The sequence below is a fragment of the Falco naumanni genome, chromosome 1, assembly GCF_017639655.2.
Source record: "Falco naumanni isolate bFalNau1 chromosome 1, bFalNau1.pat, whole genome shotgun sequence".
Taxonomy (NCBI): Eukaryota; Metazoa; Chordata; class Aves; order Falconiformes; family Falconidae; genus Falco; species Falco naumanni.
The window spans coordinates 117,516,283-117,531,810 of NC_054054.1; the positions used below are offsets into that span (position 1 = coordinate 117,516,283).

The following is a 15,528-nucleotide window of genomic DNA, read 5'->3' on the forward strand; positions in this document are numbered from 1 at the left end:
GTTATTTTTGATGTATATGAGTCCCACCTTTTTACTGAAAGAAATGAATTTAACTTAAATTAAATATGCATTAAAAGTTCAGAAAACAGAAGCTTATTTTACTCAAACCAAACAACAACAGGAAAAGCAATCTTCAGCTGAGAGACCACATGGACAACCCAGCCCTAAAAGAATTAGAAATGAAAAAGGTGATGGTTTAGAATGGTATGATCATGATAAATTATAGTATTTGTTTTTATAAAATGTAGTAACACTGACCACAGGCAGACTTCACTCAATCTTGTCTGCATTTTTCTGTGAATTTTAAAGTGCAACCAGAAATCTAGTTCATACATCGAGTAATACAATCTGCTACATGCACCCATATATGTGCACATGCCAGATGGCAGAGCAATATAAACTATTTGAGAGGCAGTAGCATGAGAGACATTGCAGAAATGTCAAATCATGGGCTACTAGGACCGAGAAGGGAAAAACAAGTCCTAATGGAGTGAAAGACCTTTAGGTTCTCCTGGAACAAGCATATTGCTTTTGCATACCTTCATGAGGTTTAGACTCGCCTAGTTACCTTCACTACATAATTTACAACTACAACTTTCAGGACTAACATCACATACATTTTTCATTTTACAGGAAAAAAATAAAAGGAAAACCTCTGTAAGACTTTGTTTTACTTCTACACTTTATTCTTGTGCCTAAGGAACAGCTCTAAAGGATCTACTAACCAAAATCAGCCTTAATCAACTCTAGAAGCTGTATTGATGATTGAAAGGCTCTAACAGACACGTAACACCTGTACGGTGATGCTCATTTCTGACTTGGCATCTCTGCTTCCCACCATCCAGTGCTGGATCTACTGCTCCATCACTGTTGGTGGTGTGGGGGTTAGATCTCCCTAAGCAGGAAATTCCAGTTAAATGCGTTGACTATCTTGTAGAGTTCAGAGGCAACTTATTCAGCAGATTCCTTTATAGGAAATAATTTTGCAGAACTCACATTCTACAATAAAGCTAAACATATTCCTGAATTACTCCTGTTCCCTAGAGGACACAGACCCAAAGCTGCCTGCTAATGAGCATCACAGCGGTAGTGGCAGCATCCCTACCTGACAGCGTAGGTCATGCGGTCGGGGCGAATGGCTCTCATTATGCACAGACGCTGCAGAGCTGACTTGTTCTTCCATTCCTGAGGGAACTTCTCCTTTTCGGGACACTCCGATTCAACAAATTTCTTCCACCGTTTTGCAGACCCCTCAATATCCCGATCCAGATTTCTGAATTCCTCCATGGATGAGAGCGCCTGCAAAAAAATCAAGGAAGGTCTTCAAAGGAGCAACCCTACACGTCTCTGAACAGTATTCCTAACAGTACTGACTGTTTGTGTTTTGCTCCACCAGAAGGGTCGTAGCTGGAGCCTGGGAAGCACAGCCAGAGCCCCACCAGGACCAGCCTTTGCTCATTCACCTTTTCCCAACCCTGTTGCCAGCACGTTGCCACAGGAACAGCAATCAAACTGGCCCATGTGCAAGGCCACAGGAACTTATGACTGAGGGTAGTTTCATGCTTGCAAAAGATCTCCTGAACTGAAATGCATCTCAAGGTCATCCACGGAACGTCAGCTCTAAAATCATGCTGTATTCAACAGAGCCTTCCCTGATACTGGCACCCACATCACTGCAATGCCCTTCCCCAGCCCGTGAAGGCACGCATGGCATCCAGGCTTTCTTCCTGCAGCACGGGTGCTGAGACATGGGATTCTGGAAGTGGCAATGCAGGACAGGATGAAAGAATTTGGCATTGCCCCCAGTGCAGTTCTCCATAACCCAAAGCAGGAAGAAATCTGCTCTCCTCTTTTGAAACCAGAACTGAAAAAACTCAGGTTACAAGGACTTGCTGCTGCCAGTTATCCTAGAAATACCTGATTTGGTTGGGAGCTGGGAATTTTGAGCCCGTGTCTGATAGCAGAGCACATTGCTGGCATTCCCGTGAGCCGCAGCTCTGCAAACAATGTCCTTACCACTTCAAGAGACACAAAGAGAACTGTGCAGCAAAAAATCACAACTGATGGAAAAATGTGCTTTTGTATCTAGGATACTCAGTATCCAAAGATAAACAGAGAGTTAGGTAAGCCATGCTCACCAAAACACTTTTTTTAAGGGATTTCACAGTTAGAATGTTAATTATCTTCATCTTTACACACATGCAGTTGTTTTTCTCTCCCTATTCCCCCATGTGTGTATCTCTCTATCTGCATAGTCTGGTACACACACTCTGAAACCACAACTCGAGACTTCACCACACAGTCATGGTGACCATGGAGCCACAAATCTCAATAAACGGAGTGCAAACTGCAAATGGGTGGGTGCTTTCTTCGTACAAGCATGCATACCATACTGTGCTACTGTAAAAATCAAATTGCCCAGGTTTGTACTCGCCAAATGCACACGTAGATTAACTTCTTGGTGCTACAAGTCTGCAGCAGAAATAGGTAGCTGAAGAATGCCCCAAAGAACAATGGAGCAAAGCAATAAATACATGATAACTACAATGAAAACATAGCTAGATTTTGTAGCTAGAAAGTGGCAACTATAAATGTTATGCAGAGAAGTAAAGAATCCAAATTATCTTTCATACAAGTGGCAAAACATATCGCACAGCTTGTAAGGTTCTTCTGGATTTCAAGCAAAATTCTCGCTGAAACAAACATCTTCAGAGCATTTTGCATAATCTGAAGCTGTAAGCAGTTGAACATGAAGTGGAAAAGACAAGTGAAGTATAAAAGACAGTGAATGAGTTATTTTCTATAGAAACAGAAGGGCACACTCAGAGAGAAGCAGAAGCTTCTTGATGGGCAGAGGTGTTCTGCACCATTAAGGCTCCAGCTCACATGCCATATAGCTTCACTGTGGAAAGAAACTGAAAAAGCTTCTTAAAAAATGCTGGTGTCACACCTTGTTCAGATCAAGTGAAAAAATATGGCTTGCCACAGGGTTTTGAAAGTCATGCAAATGCCCTGACAGAAGTGCTGAGAGATTGCCTTGGACGCGATGCTGTTGCAAATGAGGCAGAAGACACTGGAGGCCACTCTGGTCTAAAAACCACAGGAAAGGTTTCCCAATGAGAAAGCAAGAGTAATGAAAAAATTTGCTTTTTCTAGTAGACTGAATTTAGTCAGAAGCCGTACTTCAACACAGACAGCTAACAAAGGGAAGGAAGGTGTCAAAAAAAGGGGGTTTATAAACAAATAAGCTCACATATTTAGCAGTGGGAATGCCTGTAGCTGGCAGAGAGAAAGAGGTTGTGAAGCTGGTCCCAGTGGGTGCCGCTGACCCAGGACGTTTGCGGAATATGCACTCGCAGCATCGCAGAAGCAGTGGCTGGAAGGAACCTCTGGAGGTGTCTAGTCCAGCCTCGTGCTCGGGCTACGACTGCAGCTGGCACTAGAGCAGGGCAGCCACAGCTTTGCCCACCAACATGCTGCCCTCTGAGATGAAGCCCCTCAGCCTCTCTGGGTGCCCTGTTGTAGAGCTGTACTGCCCTCCTGGTTAAGAAGATATTTTAAAAAACTCAAACAAACGACTGCGTTCAAACTGAACCTCTCTACCTGCAACTGTCACAGGGGATCCCTTTGTACATTCACTGTCGATAACATGGAGAATTTGGCTCTGTCATCTCATAGCTGGACAAATTCTTCTACCCTTCCTCACAAGGCGTATGCTCTAGGGCCAAAATTAGAGCTACAGGCAGAGAAGTACTCGCAGATACTGCTATAAATACTTCTGCAATGAATCAAGCCTTACCCACGGTCACAATTTCATCAATACCGCCCCAAAAGGTGCAGGGAAGAGCAGAGTGCTTGCAACACCACTGCACAGCTCCGGCATGGACCAACTCAATACGGCACCGACCGTGCCCATGCCGAACTCCCAGGGATCCTGAGGATTTCAGGAATAACACTGTGAGCAAAGTGGTGATCCAACAGACGTTGCTGCCATGTGTGAATCAGCACTAACATGGAGAAATGTCAGCGGCAGAAGTACTTGCTCCAAACCCAGTGCCATAGCCCATTTTTTTATGGCAAACCAGAAACCAGAGCACAGAACATGAGAAGCCAGTTCACAGGAGCAGTGCCAGCTATTCTGATCTGCCAAACCTCATCCTTGCAGCAATCAATATATTTGATGCACCTCTCATAGCTGAACACGATACAATGGCAAACGCTGGATTCAGCAGATTCATCAGTGCAAGTGCTTATATAAAACATCCTAATGCTGTTGACTTTTGAAGTTACTTACTTAAAATATCACTTCAGAACTTTGGCTGCTGTTGCTTCGAGAAGTCTCTTGGCTGATGTTAACAAGGGAGACTCTGAAAAATTGCTTTCTTCTTACTAAATGACAGACATGTAATCAGAGATGATGGTCTCTCTCTCCCTGAACAACATGTTGCAGAATCAAGAAAGCTCTAATTGCAAGTATGAAGTCTGCATTATATAAATTAACACTAAAATTTTCATTAGTCAACAATTTTAATTGCATTTATTAGGGGTGATGATATTAATAATGCTGCTATTTAAAAGCCGGTGCAGTGAAAGCTATCTCAATCAGTAATCTTTCTGTGAATATTAATTGCTTTTCAATACCTCCACTGTGAAATTTTCCAAGCAGCATAGACCAACAATAACATATCACTGTCTCCAAGCAGCAGGAGTAAAAGCAGGAACGGTGCACCGGGACAGCAGGTGGGTACTACACATCAACCTGGGCACCACGGCTGGTGTTGTCAACGTAATGAAGAATACACTTGTCAATTGGAGTTGTCATGGAAATTGAGAGAAACAAAAAACATTTATCAAAATTAAGTATGATCAAAAGGGCTGGAGGACTCCAGTCCCCATCTTTGCAACCCCCACTATAATAATCTCTGATGGCTGAAACAGGAGAATCTTGAGTTTGTATCTCAAACAGAGACTTTGCCAGCCAAACAGGACCCTTCACACCACGTCAAGGCAAGAATAATTGTTTTCTCAGAGAAAATGATTTTTCATTCACTCAATCACAGACATCTTGCTTTATCACTTTGGTTTCCTTTGACAGCTTCTCATCTAAGTCAGAACCAGCTCTAAACCGGAGCTGGTATGTCAGCAGATTGTGAATTTCACACATTCACAAATGCAAAGTACTCCCTTTCCCCCCACAGCTGTAGGAAATACAACGTGTATCAGCCATTGGCTTTGAGGAAGAAATCCTAGTTGCCATCACAGAGCAAGTGCTGGTGTGCTTACAAGGTGTCCTTAACACACGGCCCTTCAGAGAGTCAGGGCGGGGGGGGGGGGGGGGGGGGGGGGCAGGGGGGTCTTTGCAGAGGCAGTGGCTCGGGGGGACAGGGAGCAGCCCCGGGCAGGTGGGCGCTACGAGGTGACACACAGTTTCCCCTCATTGCTTGCTGCCTCCAACATGGGCTGAGCCTTTAGTGAAAAGAAAAACTTCAAAGGTCTGATGTCACTGCTACTGCATGTACATGGGCTGTAGGCTTCAAAGCAGCTCATGCGTGAATTTTTGCAGCAGGGTTAAAGCAAAGCAGCTGTATGAATGCCTGATGCTTGGGAACTTCGTGCATCTTCCAAACACCCTCTTATAAAGGTCTTACACCATCCACATGCACTATGAGTTCTGCTTATACGGGTTTCTGCAAATATTCGTAATTTCTTTCCTTCATTTTCTGCAGGTGGCCCAAATGTCGTTAGGAAAACCAGCATCCCCACAGCTGGAGCAGGACAGCTCCTGGAAGAATGGTGAAGTCAAACCTGCATCTGGCTTGAGTTGATAGATTGGATCATTCAGGAAGCAGACATACAGGCAGATGAATTACTCCATTTGAATACTACTGTTAACTAGAAGAATTAATGTTGAAAATGATGGATTATTTGCCATCTTTCCCATACTAGGTTTGGGTTTGTATTATTCATTCACTGAAGGTGGTTTTTTCTGTTTAGCTGTACTACCTGAATTATTCAACTCACAAGAAAAACCTCTACCAAAGGTAAAACTGTGATGGGTTTGCCAAACTTCAGTCACCTCTCAATACAAAAAAATGTTATTTTAATCCTCCTTATATCTTTCAAAAAAGCTGACTGACAAGCTGACTGCCCTGTATGCCCCTGTCTGCTCAAACTCCTCCTTGCTCTTTCCTGTCTAAATTAGACCGGGGTTAAAAAGCGTGTAGTGCCATGACAAGTCACTATACCAAAACATCCTGTTTATCTGTAGCATCCTTCCTAGAGCATCACAAAATGCAAACACCTTATGATTGGGCTTGTGGTCTGAGGAGACCAATTGGTCTTGGAAAACTTCCAGTGAAGCCTGTATCATAAATCAGAAAGCAATGGCTTCAGCACTCGGGTCTTTCCTACCAGCACGTTCTTACAGACAGCTCCACCGGGTAGGAAAGGTCTCAGCAACAGAAATGATATTTAGTCGTAATCTTTGTATTCTAATTGCTTATAACCACCCACCAAATTTTCATAATTTCGCCTGAGATGTTTCACAGCTAGATTCATATTGACATTTTACCTGTATTTTCTGCAAAGGTCGTTCAAGTGGTTTTGAGAAGGGGCCTTGCAAAGCCAGGCTGCTCTGCCAAGCCACACTCTCCACCTTTCCTCTTCACTCTGATGCTCTCCAGCAAACGGGGGGCATGCAGCCAGAACCAGAAGGTGGCCTTGGGTCCCTGATGACAGCTGAAAGTTGGTACTGGTGTATTTCTGAAACGTTACCTCAATTTGCCTGTTATAAATCACAGATGGGCCACCACCATGGACCAACGCACAGCAGAACTTAAAGAGAAAACACATCTCATGGACTGGAAGTGCTCAACTGAAGCATCTGTTCCAGGATGTCACTGCTGGAAGGCTCTCAAGGTCCATGGTTCTGTATCCTGATATACATACATATACACACACCTATGTACTCGTCCCTTAATCAGGGGTCCCGCAGCGATGGTCTCATCCAAGGTTTCATGGTGGCACCACAGCAGAATGACCCTGAGAACAGGCAAGCAGACTAGAAGAGAAAATAAGCTGCAGAGCTTCTCATCTGAGAGCTGGTGTGCTCAGGCCTCTGCCATAACCCTGCACATGGTCACGACCTGCTCGAACAACCTCTGTGACAGACACCACAAGCAACCTGTGCCTGCCCTTCACCACCCTCCACCACTACTACCTTCCAAATGTCTGGTGTGAACCTTTCTTGCAGTACTTTGAGATGCACCTTGCTTTATTCTTTACTGGTACAGACAAGCAATTTCTTTCCCCTTCAGAAGACACTTTTTGAAGGTCATACCCTCCTGTCTCCTCAGTCTTCAGGCCCTCAGACATAACACTTTCCCTTCTCCCTCACCTCAGTCTCTTCTCACAGTGATGTTTTCAGGTATCTGATACTTCTCACTGCTCTTCTCTATCCTGTCTCCAGAAGGTCTTCATCCTTCTTTAAACACAATACTCAGAGATCAAACCAGACTCCAGCAGAGCCTTGGCCAACTCAGAGTGAAGTGAGAAGTGCATCCCTAAGGCGCTCTCAGACTACGTTCATTGTGCGAGGATGCCCCTCTCCAGATACTGGTGATACTGCGGTCCACTGGTGCACTGTGATCACGCACTGGGGATGATACACAGACCGTGAGTGCCTCCACCAAAGGCCAACTCACATGCCTCAGGTGAAGTCTTGGTGTAACCATCAGGGTTCCAGAGATCATTCCCAGCTGAAAGTCAGACAAGCACCTGGCCCGCAGTCCTCACAGCTGTTCTCGTGAACCAACACCGCTATGCAAAGGCAACGTTTGTGAGCTCTACCACGTTACAGAAATAAGGAGCTCCAGCAGGCCCTTTACGGCAAAGGAAGAACTAATAAAGAGGAGGCAGATGCAAACCATTTGCCTTCATTACCTTTCCAAAAGCATCCTACAGACCCAGGTACCGTACACCCTGTCCAAAATAGCATGGCTGCTTGCAAGCCCTTAGCTGCTAGCAGAGCTCAGCCTCCAGACCTCTCTGCGGTCACTCCTGGGTCCACAGTCCACCAGCATCTTTACAGTAGCGCACTGCAACTGACTTTTTTTTCCTGTTTTTTTAGGCAAAGCAACAGGACTTCAGAAGATATACAATATCTAAAAAAGATAATTTGATATCTAACAGGTATCTCTGATGAAACATTTACTTCCCTTAGCTTCCATTTAGAAGGTGAAATAAATTTTACATTTAAAATGACTGGCTGACAGCAGGCTTTATGCCACGGGTGGTTTGGGAGTGAAGGACAGAGGCTGACACTGCTGTAAAGACATACAGAAAACCTCAATTTCCACTCTGCAATCAAACCAACAAAGCACACCTTTAAATACCTGATTGATCAAAATCTCTGCTGTATTTCAGATAACCATCAGATCGTTAGCCAGCAGGTTAACAAAGGAAAAAAAAAAAAAAAGAAAAAAATGTTCTCAAGTAGAATTTCTGCAAGACATTGGAAAAATTTCTATAAAATTTGAGTGCTGGTGAGTTCAGATGAATGTCCTTAGGTAACTTCTAGGTGAGAGCAGATAAATGCACATTGAAGTATCATAATCAATGTCTTCTATCAAAGATGCACTAATATGCTGTACATCTGAAGAACTGAGTTAATGGAAAGTGTTTAATTAAGGCTATGATTTTCTGACATAATAACAATTCCGAACGTACATGGGAAGCGGTGAGCTGCAAGCCTTCCATATCTGACCGGTCTGATCAAAGGATTTTGCTTATGCGCAAAAAACACAATATAGGCAGCAGATTGTGTCACAATGAATCTTTGACAAGAATGAAAAATTTCAGTGCCTAAAAAGTACAAAAAGTGAAAGTTGGAAGAGACATTTCTGTTCTTTTGTCAAAAAAATCCAGTTTTCTTAAATGTGAAATATATGATTCGGTATTTTATCTCATAAGCCACACACGCAATCTTATCATCTGCATTCTGCAAAATTATAAATATGGAGTTAATATACTACTTTGTCTACTGCTGTTCTCCTCCTCGAAAGCTGAATTCAGTATTTAGAGCTCATTATTCAACATCACATTTATTAAACAATGCCCTTTCAGTAGCGTTTTCATATCTACATAATGAAAATTCTTCCTCTTCAGAAAAAGATGAGGGAAATGATTGGGATGAAGAAGTAATCCAAGCTGGCCAGGTGTATTCTTGCTGTATATTAACTAGCTTCACTTATCCTGGGCGACACATCTGCATTCAGCAATGAAGAGGCACTGCAGAAAATATCACAAAGAAAATCAGACTTGGGAAACGCGTATTTGTGCAAAAGAGATCCAGAGCTGCCTGCATCCACCCTGTGGGAACAGGCTGCTGCGGTGACAGCCAGATGCACACACAGTTCATCGGGGACCACGGTTCTGCAGGAGGCGTAAGGCCACGAGGCAGCTTGGACACAGCTCCCCGGCAAGGAGGGAGCTGGAGCACCAGTGTCACAGCAGAGATCACTGGGGTCACAGGGAAATCTGTGCCAACCCTTCAGCCTGAAGCCACCCTCATCTTCTGAAAAGGGCTGGTTTTGGCCAAGGCAACCATGAAAACAAAGACCATAAGGGTATAACCGCTAGCTTTATTAGTAGTGGCAAAGCTCAAGAAGAGTCCAGCTTGACTCTGGGAACATTCATGTGTAGGCAAACACAGACTGTGGTGCTGAGCCCCTAAGAAGCACAGGCATGGTCTTTTGGCACTGGGCTCTGAACAGAAGGTGTGTAACTATGCCTCGTGTGAGGTTTTGCCTAAGAGAATAAGCCCCGCTGACGGGCAGATTGTATTAGCTCAGGACCAAAAACCATGCTCAGGCATCTACAAAGCTGTTCCAGAGCCAGGTTGTCTCAGACTACGAGGAGATGGAATTTCTATTTGCTTATCTCAGACCCAGCACACTCGTACAGTGAGAAGTCACATACTTTTTTCTTGCCTGCTGATCTGGCTCCCAAATCTGTGGCTGCAGGAGAGGTCCAGGCACAAGCTCACCATGAGCCACAGAGGTTACTACTATTTTGCTGGCTTATATTTGACTTTGATGAACTCACCTGCCCTCAGAAAATGCCTGGAGATAGCCCAGGTGGTAGGACAGTCCAGAGACTGCCCACAGTAAACAATATATGAGGTCTCTCTGGTTTGGGAGGTGAGGGGAGTCTGACTGTATGGATTCAGGTGCTGCCAGGGCCAGAAAACAACTGCTGGCCCATTTTACTTTCTATATCCATGCTCAGAGCAGAACCATGATGGAAGCTGTCTGCCTCAGCCCTGCAGATAACTGAAGAACAGCTCAACAAGCAGACTGCGTCGCACAGGGGTTGAAGGAATCACAGTGCATCAATTCAGAGAACACTCACCTCCCATCTAGGTATCAACATCTCCATCTTACGACACAGAAGACCTTCCAGTGAAGGAAAGAAGAAAAAAAAAATGGGGCAAAACCCCTGAAGAGGACAATCTGTACACTGATTTTATGTGAAGTTCAATCATGCAACAAGAACCAAAATAGTTATTTGCATGTGGCTGTGACATCCTGTGCAGCTCGAGCAGCAGCAGCATCGCACCTGCGTGGCCCAAGGTGTGCCCGCAAGGGCAGGAAGACCACAAGGCACCCAGCAGCCAAGGCAGAAGAAATGGACAACCTTGCATGCACACTAAAAACTTTTTCAGAAGTACCAGCAGAAATAAAAACTTCCAAGCTAAGTACTCGGAACGCAGAGGGTGAGGAAAGTATACGATACTGCAATAAAGGAAATTGGAAAAAAGACAGAAAACCTCATTAAGAATAAAAGAATACTGTTGGCCTCGAGAGAGAGATCACTATTAAGTACCTGCTAGAGACAGGCCTTAGAACTGAAACGACCCACTCTGTTGAATGCCAGAGCCGGGGACTCCGCAAAGGCACTGCTTTCATTAAATGACACAATTTTCTTCCCTTCCTGCTCTTAACTAACTCTTCAATGACCCAGAGGCAGTATTTGCACTAAGGCTAATGGCTGTGTCCTTTGCTAACATCTCCCCTTGCTCCAGAGCTAACTCATGTGCCTCCGCAGGGGCTCCGCAGAGGCTGCCTTCTCCCACACACAGGCTGATTGATGAACAGAATCAAGTTAAAGCTCAGAGCAGTTTTTCCTCGACCTGTACTTAGTTTGAATTCAATTCCTGTTTCAGGCTTAAAGAAGTACTAAAAAGCCTGGAACTTACCTATTTTTTTTCCAAGTCTATCAGCAGACCTAATAAAAGATATTACACTTCCCTACAAACCATGCCCTTCTGGACCAGTACGTGGGTTTCTTCGTTCAGTGGTAAATACTGAGCTTCCCTGGCACACACATGGCAGCAAAAAGCTCTGTGAAACTTTTTACCAAACTTAAAAGAAACTTCAAGACTAAATCATTAACACGTGTCAGATCCTCCAGCATCATGAGCTGAGGACAGCTGTACAACTGCAAAGGACTATTAGCCTATATATATAATTAATCAAACAACAACAATAAATAAGCCAAGCCACACAAGGCTATTTGCATGCCCAAAATCCTTAACATTTAATGAAGTTTCCTTTGAAGTTCTCGTGTTCAAAATGGGAGGCACATAACGAGCCACAAATATCAATACTGATTTCTTCTAGCACTACTGTCTTGGCCTGAAACCCCTGGCAGGAGGAGCACTTTGTGCAGGAGCATTTTCAATGTTTCTGTGAAAAATTAGCAGAATGCTAAATTCCACTTCGAATTTGAAATATGAATCTGAAATGTACTTTGCTCAAGCTTTGTTGAAGAAACAATTTATTACAGCACTTAATCTTCCTGATGAAAGAAAAGGAGATTTTAGCCTGCTAATAAGCTGTGTAGAAGCCATGACTAATTAACCTAATTATAGCAGTCTGTGACAAAATGTGATTGTACTAAAACCATGCCTCAAGTAACTTGAGTTGCCAAAAACTCCAAGGCTAATAAACCAACACTCGTTAATAGACAATAAACACTAATAAAGTTGACATGAGCTGTATTATTTATAGCAAAATCTATATTACAATCATCACAAAAGACAATCTGAAGAGTATTCAGTATCTGATAATATAGAATCCACTATCTGAAATTCCTGAAATACATCAAATTAGCACAGATTATTGACCGGTGACTGCAGCTCTCAGACGTGCAGCTCGTGGGGACGGCAGATGCACCTGAGGCTGGAAACACCCGACGTGTGCAGCACACTCGGACGTATTTACACCCTGCTAACCCACAGCTCGGCAAAAGTGGAGATGCAGAGCAGCGTTTCTTGGCATCACGTAATTTCCATCTCAACCACAACCCCCAAGAGACTCAGTGGGGAAGAAGCTGCTGAGTGGGAAGGGCTCAGCTCAAAGAGAATCGGTTATTGTCAGGCCACTTCAGGTGACACTGCACTCTCAGTTCCTGCCTACCTTGGGACAGGTCTCCAGCTACACCATGCACACGCCAACTACGTGATAAGTACCTGACACTGCAGCAGTTGGGGATGGACCAGGGCTGAGAGCGCGCAGGCTGCTGCGGGGATGAAGCTGGGGCACGTGGCCGATGCTGCTGGAAGGGGTGAAGCCTTTGTTCAGTGATGCCCCTGACCGCGTTTGAGCTCTGATGTTTGAGTTCCTTACTGCAGGTCTCGGGGCAGGTTCGGAGAGCATCTGCTACGTACCCTGACGCTACGCACAGAAATACCTGTTCTCCTGCACATGTCAAAGAGTGATGCAAGATTAAAGTCTGAGGAACGAATGACTGGGAGTTGGTGTTCCTTCTGGTGTTTGTGACCATGAGCCAGCAACTGTACCGACTTCATCACAGCAGTGAGGCAGCTGCAGCAATCATGGTGCAGCACGCACGGAACATGAAAGGCCGTTTCGCCCACATTGGATGGAAACAGCCAGAACAGAAGGGATGCTCTCACAAAGAAAGCCCTGCAAACTCAGATGGTATCTACCTGGAAAATGCACCATCTGCAGGCAGGACTAGCAAAGGCATCCTTGGGCATTACAAGAGTAATGTGTTTCCTAAGATGCATAAAAGGATCTCCAAAATGAGAATCAGAGCCCAAAACCTCTGAAACCTATGGTGGAAGGAAGTTCATCTTCCAGAGGAAACTTAGAAGACTGAAGTAGAAAGAAGTTCTGCAGTGTAGGATGCTCCCAAGCAGTGAAGAACACCAATCAAAAAGGACTCCAGAGGAACTGAACTGCACCGTTCACCCTGTATATCCCCATGCTGAACGTTGGCAGGGACAGAGCAGAGCTGGGAAAGCCTGAGATTTCAAGCAATAACATGTATGTACATCTACCATCTATACAGACTGCACAGCCCAACAACAAAATATGCTGTTGCAAAGCCCATATTTCGTGGGTTGATGGCTGAGTTCCCCTAATTGCGTGTGTTGACCCTATGCATCCATTTAATTTGTCCTCAAAGGAGAAACAAAAATAAAGCTGCTGCTGTCTGAACAGCAAAACACCACTGCCAAACAGCAGATGATTAAAGAAAGGTTGTAGAAATTTTTTTTCATACATCCATTATTATGGATGTACACCTTTCAGAGGATGAACAAGGCTGGTTTAGCGAGTCCTTTGAAGCTTGGTTTACGGCTGAAAATGTGATTGTGACATTTTCAACATGAGCGAGAGCATGTGTGCGCAGAACGAGGCAGAGGCCCTGTCCTCGCTGCCAGTGAAGAGATGGAGATGGCAACTCCTGCTCAGGGCAGACAGGTCTGTCATGAATTGTTCCATGCTACTGAAGTCACTATGGGTGGCCTGGGTGAGAAACATCAGCTTCATCCGAGTTCTGAACTGCAGTCTGCAACTCAGAGCTCTGTCTCCGTGTTACCTTAAAAGACAGCATTTGCCCCATGCCTAGTGTGTGCTTGCCTAGAAGGCATGTGGCACCACAAGCTGGAGCTCCTGCAAACCTCTGGGAAGTCCCACAAAACAACACAAACCAGAAAAGAGTATCAGAGATGTCTTGAGCCTGGATTAAGATATTTCGTCTGGTTGCCCTCCAGGAACCAGATACATTCCCTGTGCAGCACAGTGGAAGGGAGAGAAAGGGAAAACCCAATGTCCCAGATGAAAATTTGAGAAATACCCCAATGAAACCAGGATATCTTCACTCCCTACTACACAGCAGCAGAGAAATGTCCCACACAGGCAGAATGCTAGAAATAAAACCGATTCTTAAATCACAGCAGGTGCCTGAGATTGATCAGAAGCTACAATAAAACAAAAGATACAATCTCAGTTCCAGCAAGGTGTGATTGAGCATGCCTAACTTGAAGAACATTTTGACCCCTTCCAAAAAAACAAATCAGACACTGCTGATTCAGGTCCAAATCTAGCACAATTCACTTTTGTTGACAAATGGGAGCAAAGATGGGATAACTCACATCTCTTCCTCACCTTTCAGTCTAAATACATGTTAGCTGTTAGACCTTCTCATGGCCATGACAGTATTTTTCTGCAGAACTACTGGCAGCTGTCACTCCCCTGTCCCCAGCACATCTCTGCACATGGGTCTATCTACCTTAAATTCCCACCACCTCCCAAATACAGCAAAGATCTCCACGTCCTTTACAATCTACAAACCACAAAACCCAGAGGATATTCTTATTCCTGTCTCACAGAGAAGCCTAAAGCTCAGAGGGAACATTCACCTTCTTGGGGACACACAGATCATTAGGGGTACAGTCAAGAAGAGCCCACAAAGTCGGTCTTGTATAGAATCATAGACTCATTAGGCTGGAAAAGACCTTTAAGGTCATCAAGTTCAACCATTAATCCAGGACTGCCATGTCCACCACTAAACCATGTCCCTAAGCACCACATCTATGCATTTTTTTAATACCTCCAGGGATGATGACTACACCACCTCCCTGGGCAGCCTGTTCCAGTGCCTGACCACCCTTTCAGTGAAGACATTTTTCCTAATACCCAGTCTAAACCCACCCTGGTGCAACTGGAGGCTGTTTCCTCTTGTCCTGTCACTTGTTACCTGGGCAAAGAGACACACACACACACACACACACACCCTGCCTACAGCCCCTGTCAGGCAGCTGTAGGGAGCAATCAGGTCACCCCTGAGCTGCCACCTCTCCAGGCTGAACACCCCCAGCTCCCCCCGCTGCCCCCCATCAGACGGTGCCCCAGCCCCTTCCCCAGCCCCCTGCCCATCCCTGGACACGCTCCAGCCCCTCTGCGTCCCTCTTGGAGCGAGGGGCCCAGAGCTGAACCCGGGGCTCGAGGTGCAGCTGCACCAGTGCTGAGCACAGGGGGATGGTCACTGCCCTGGTCCTGCTGGCCACGCTGTCTCAGACACAAGCCAGGATGCTGTTGGCCACCTGGGCTCACTGGGGGCTCATGCCCAGCCAGCCGTCAGCCAGCCCCCCCAGGCCCTTTCCCTCCAGGCAGCTTCCCAGCCCCCTGCCCCAGCCTGCAACGCTGCTGGGGCTGC

General features: G+C 45.2%; 1 protein-coding gene across 1 annotated transcript in view; it reads right to left on the bottom strand.

Annotated features, from left to right (window-relative positions):
* DNAH9 (dynein axonemal heavy chain 9) overlaps positions 1 to 15,528 on the bottom strand; it is a 188,722-nt gene that overhangs the window by 42,502 nt on the left and 130,692 nt on the right. The window contains exon 60 of the mRNA XM_040588011.1: positions 1,106 to 1,299. Coding sequence (XP_040443945.1) covers positions 1,106 to 1,299 — 194 coding nt within the window. The remainder of the gene's footprint in view (positions 1 to 1,105; positions 1,300 to 15,528) is intronic.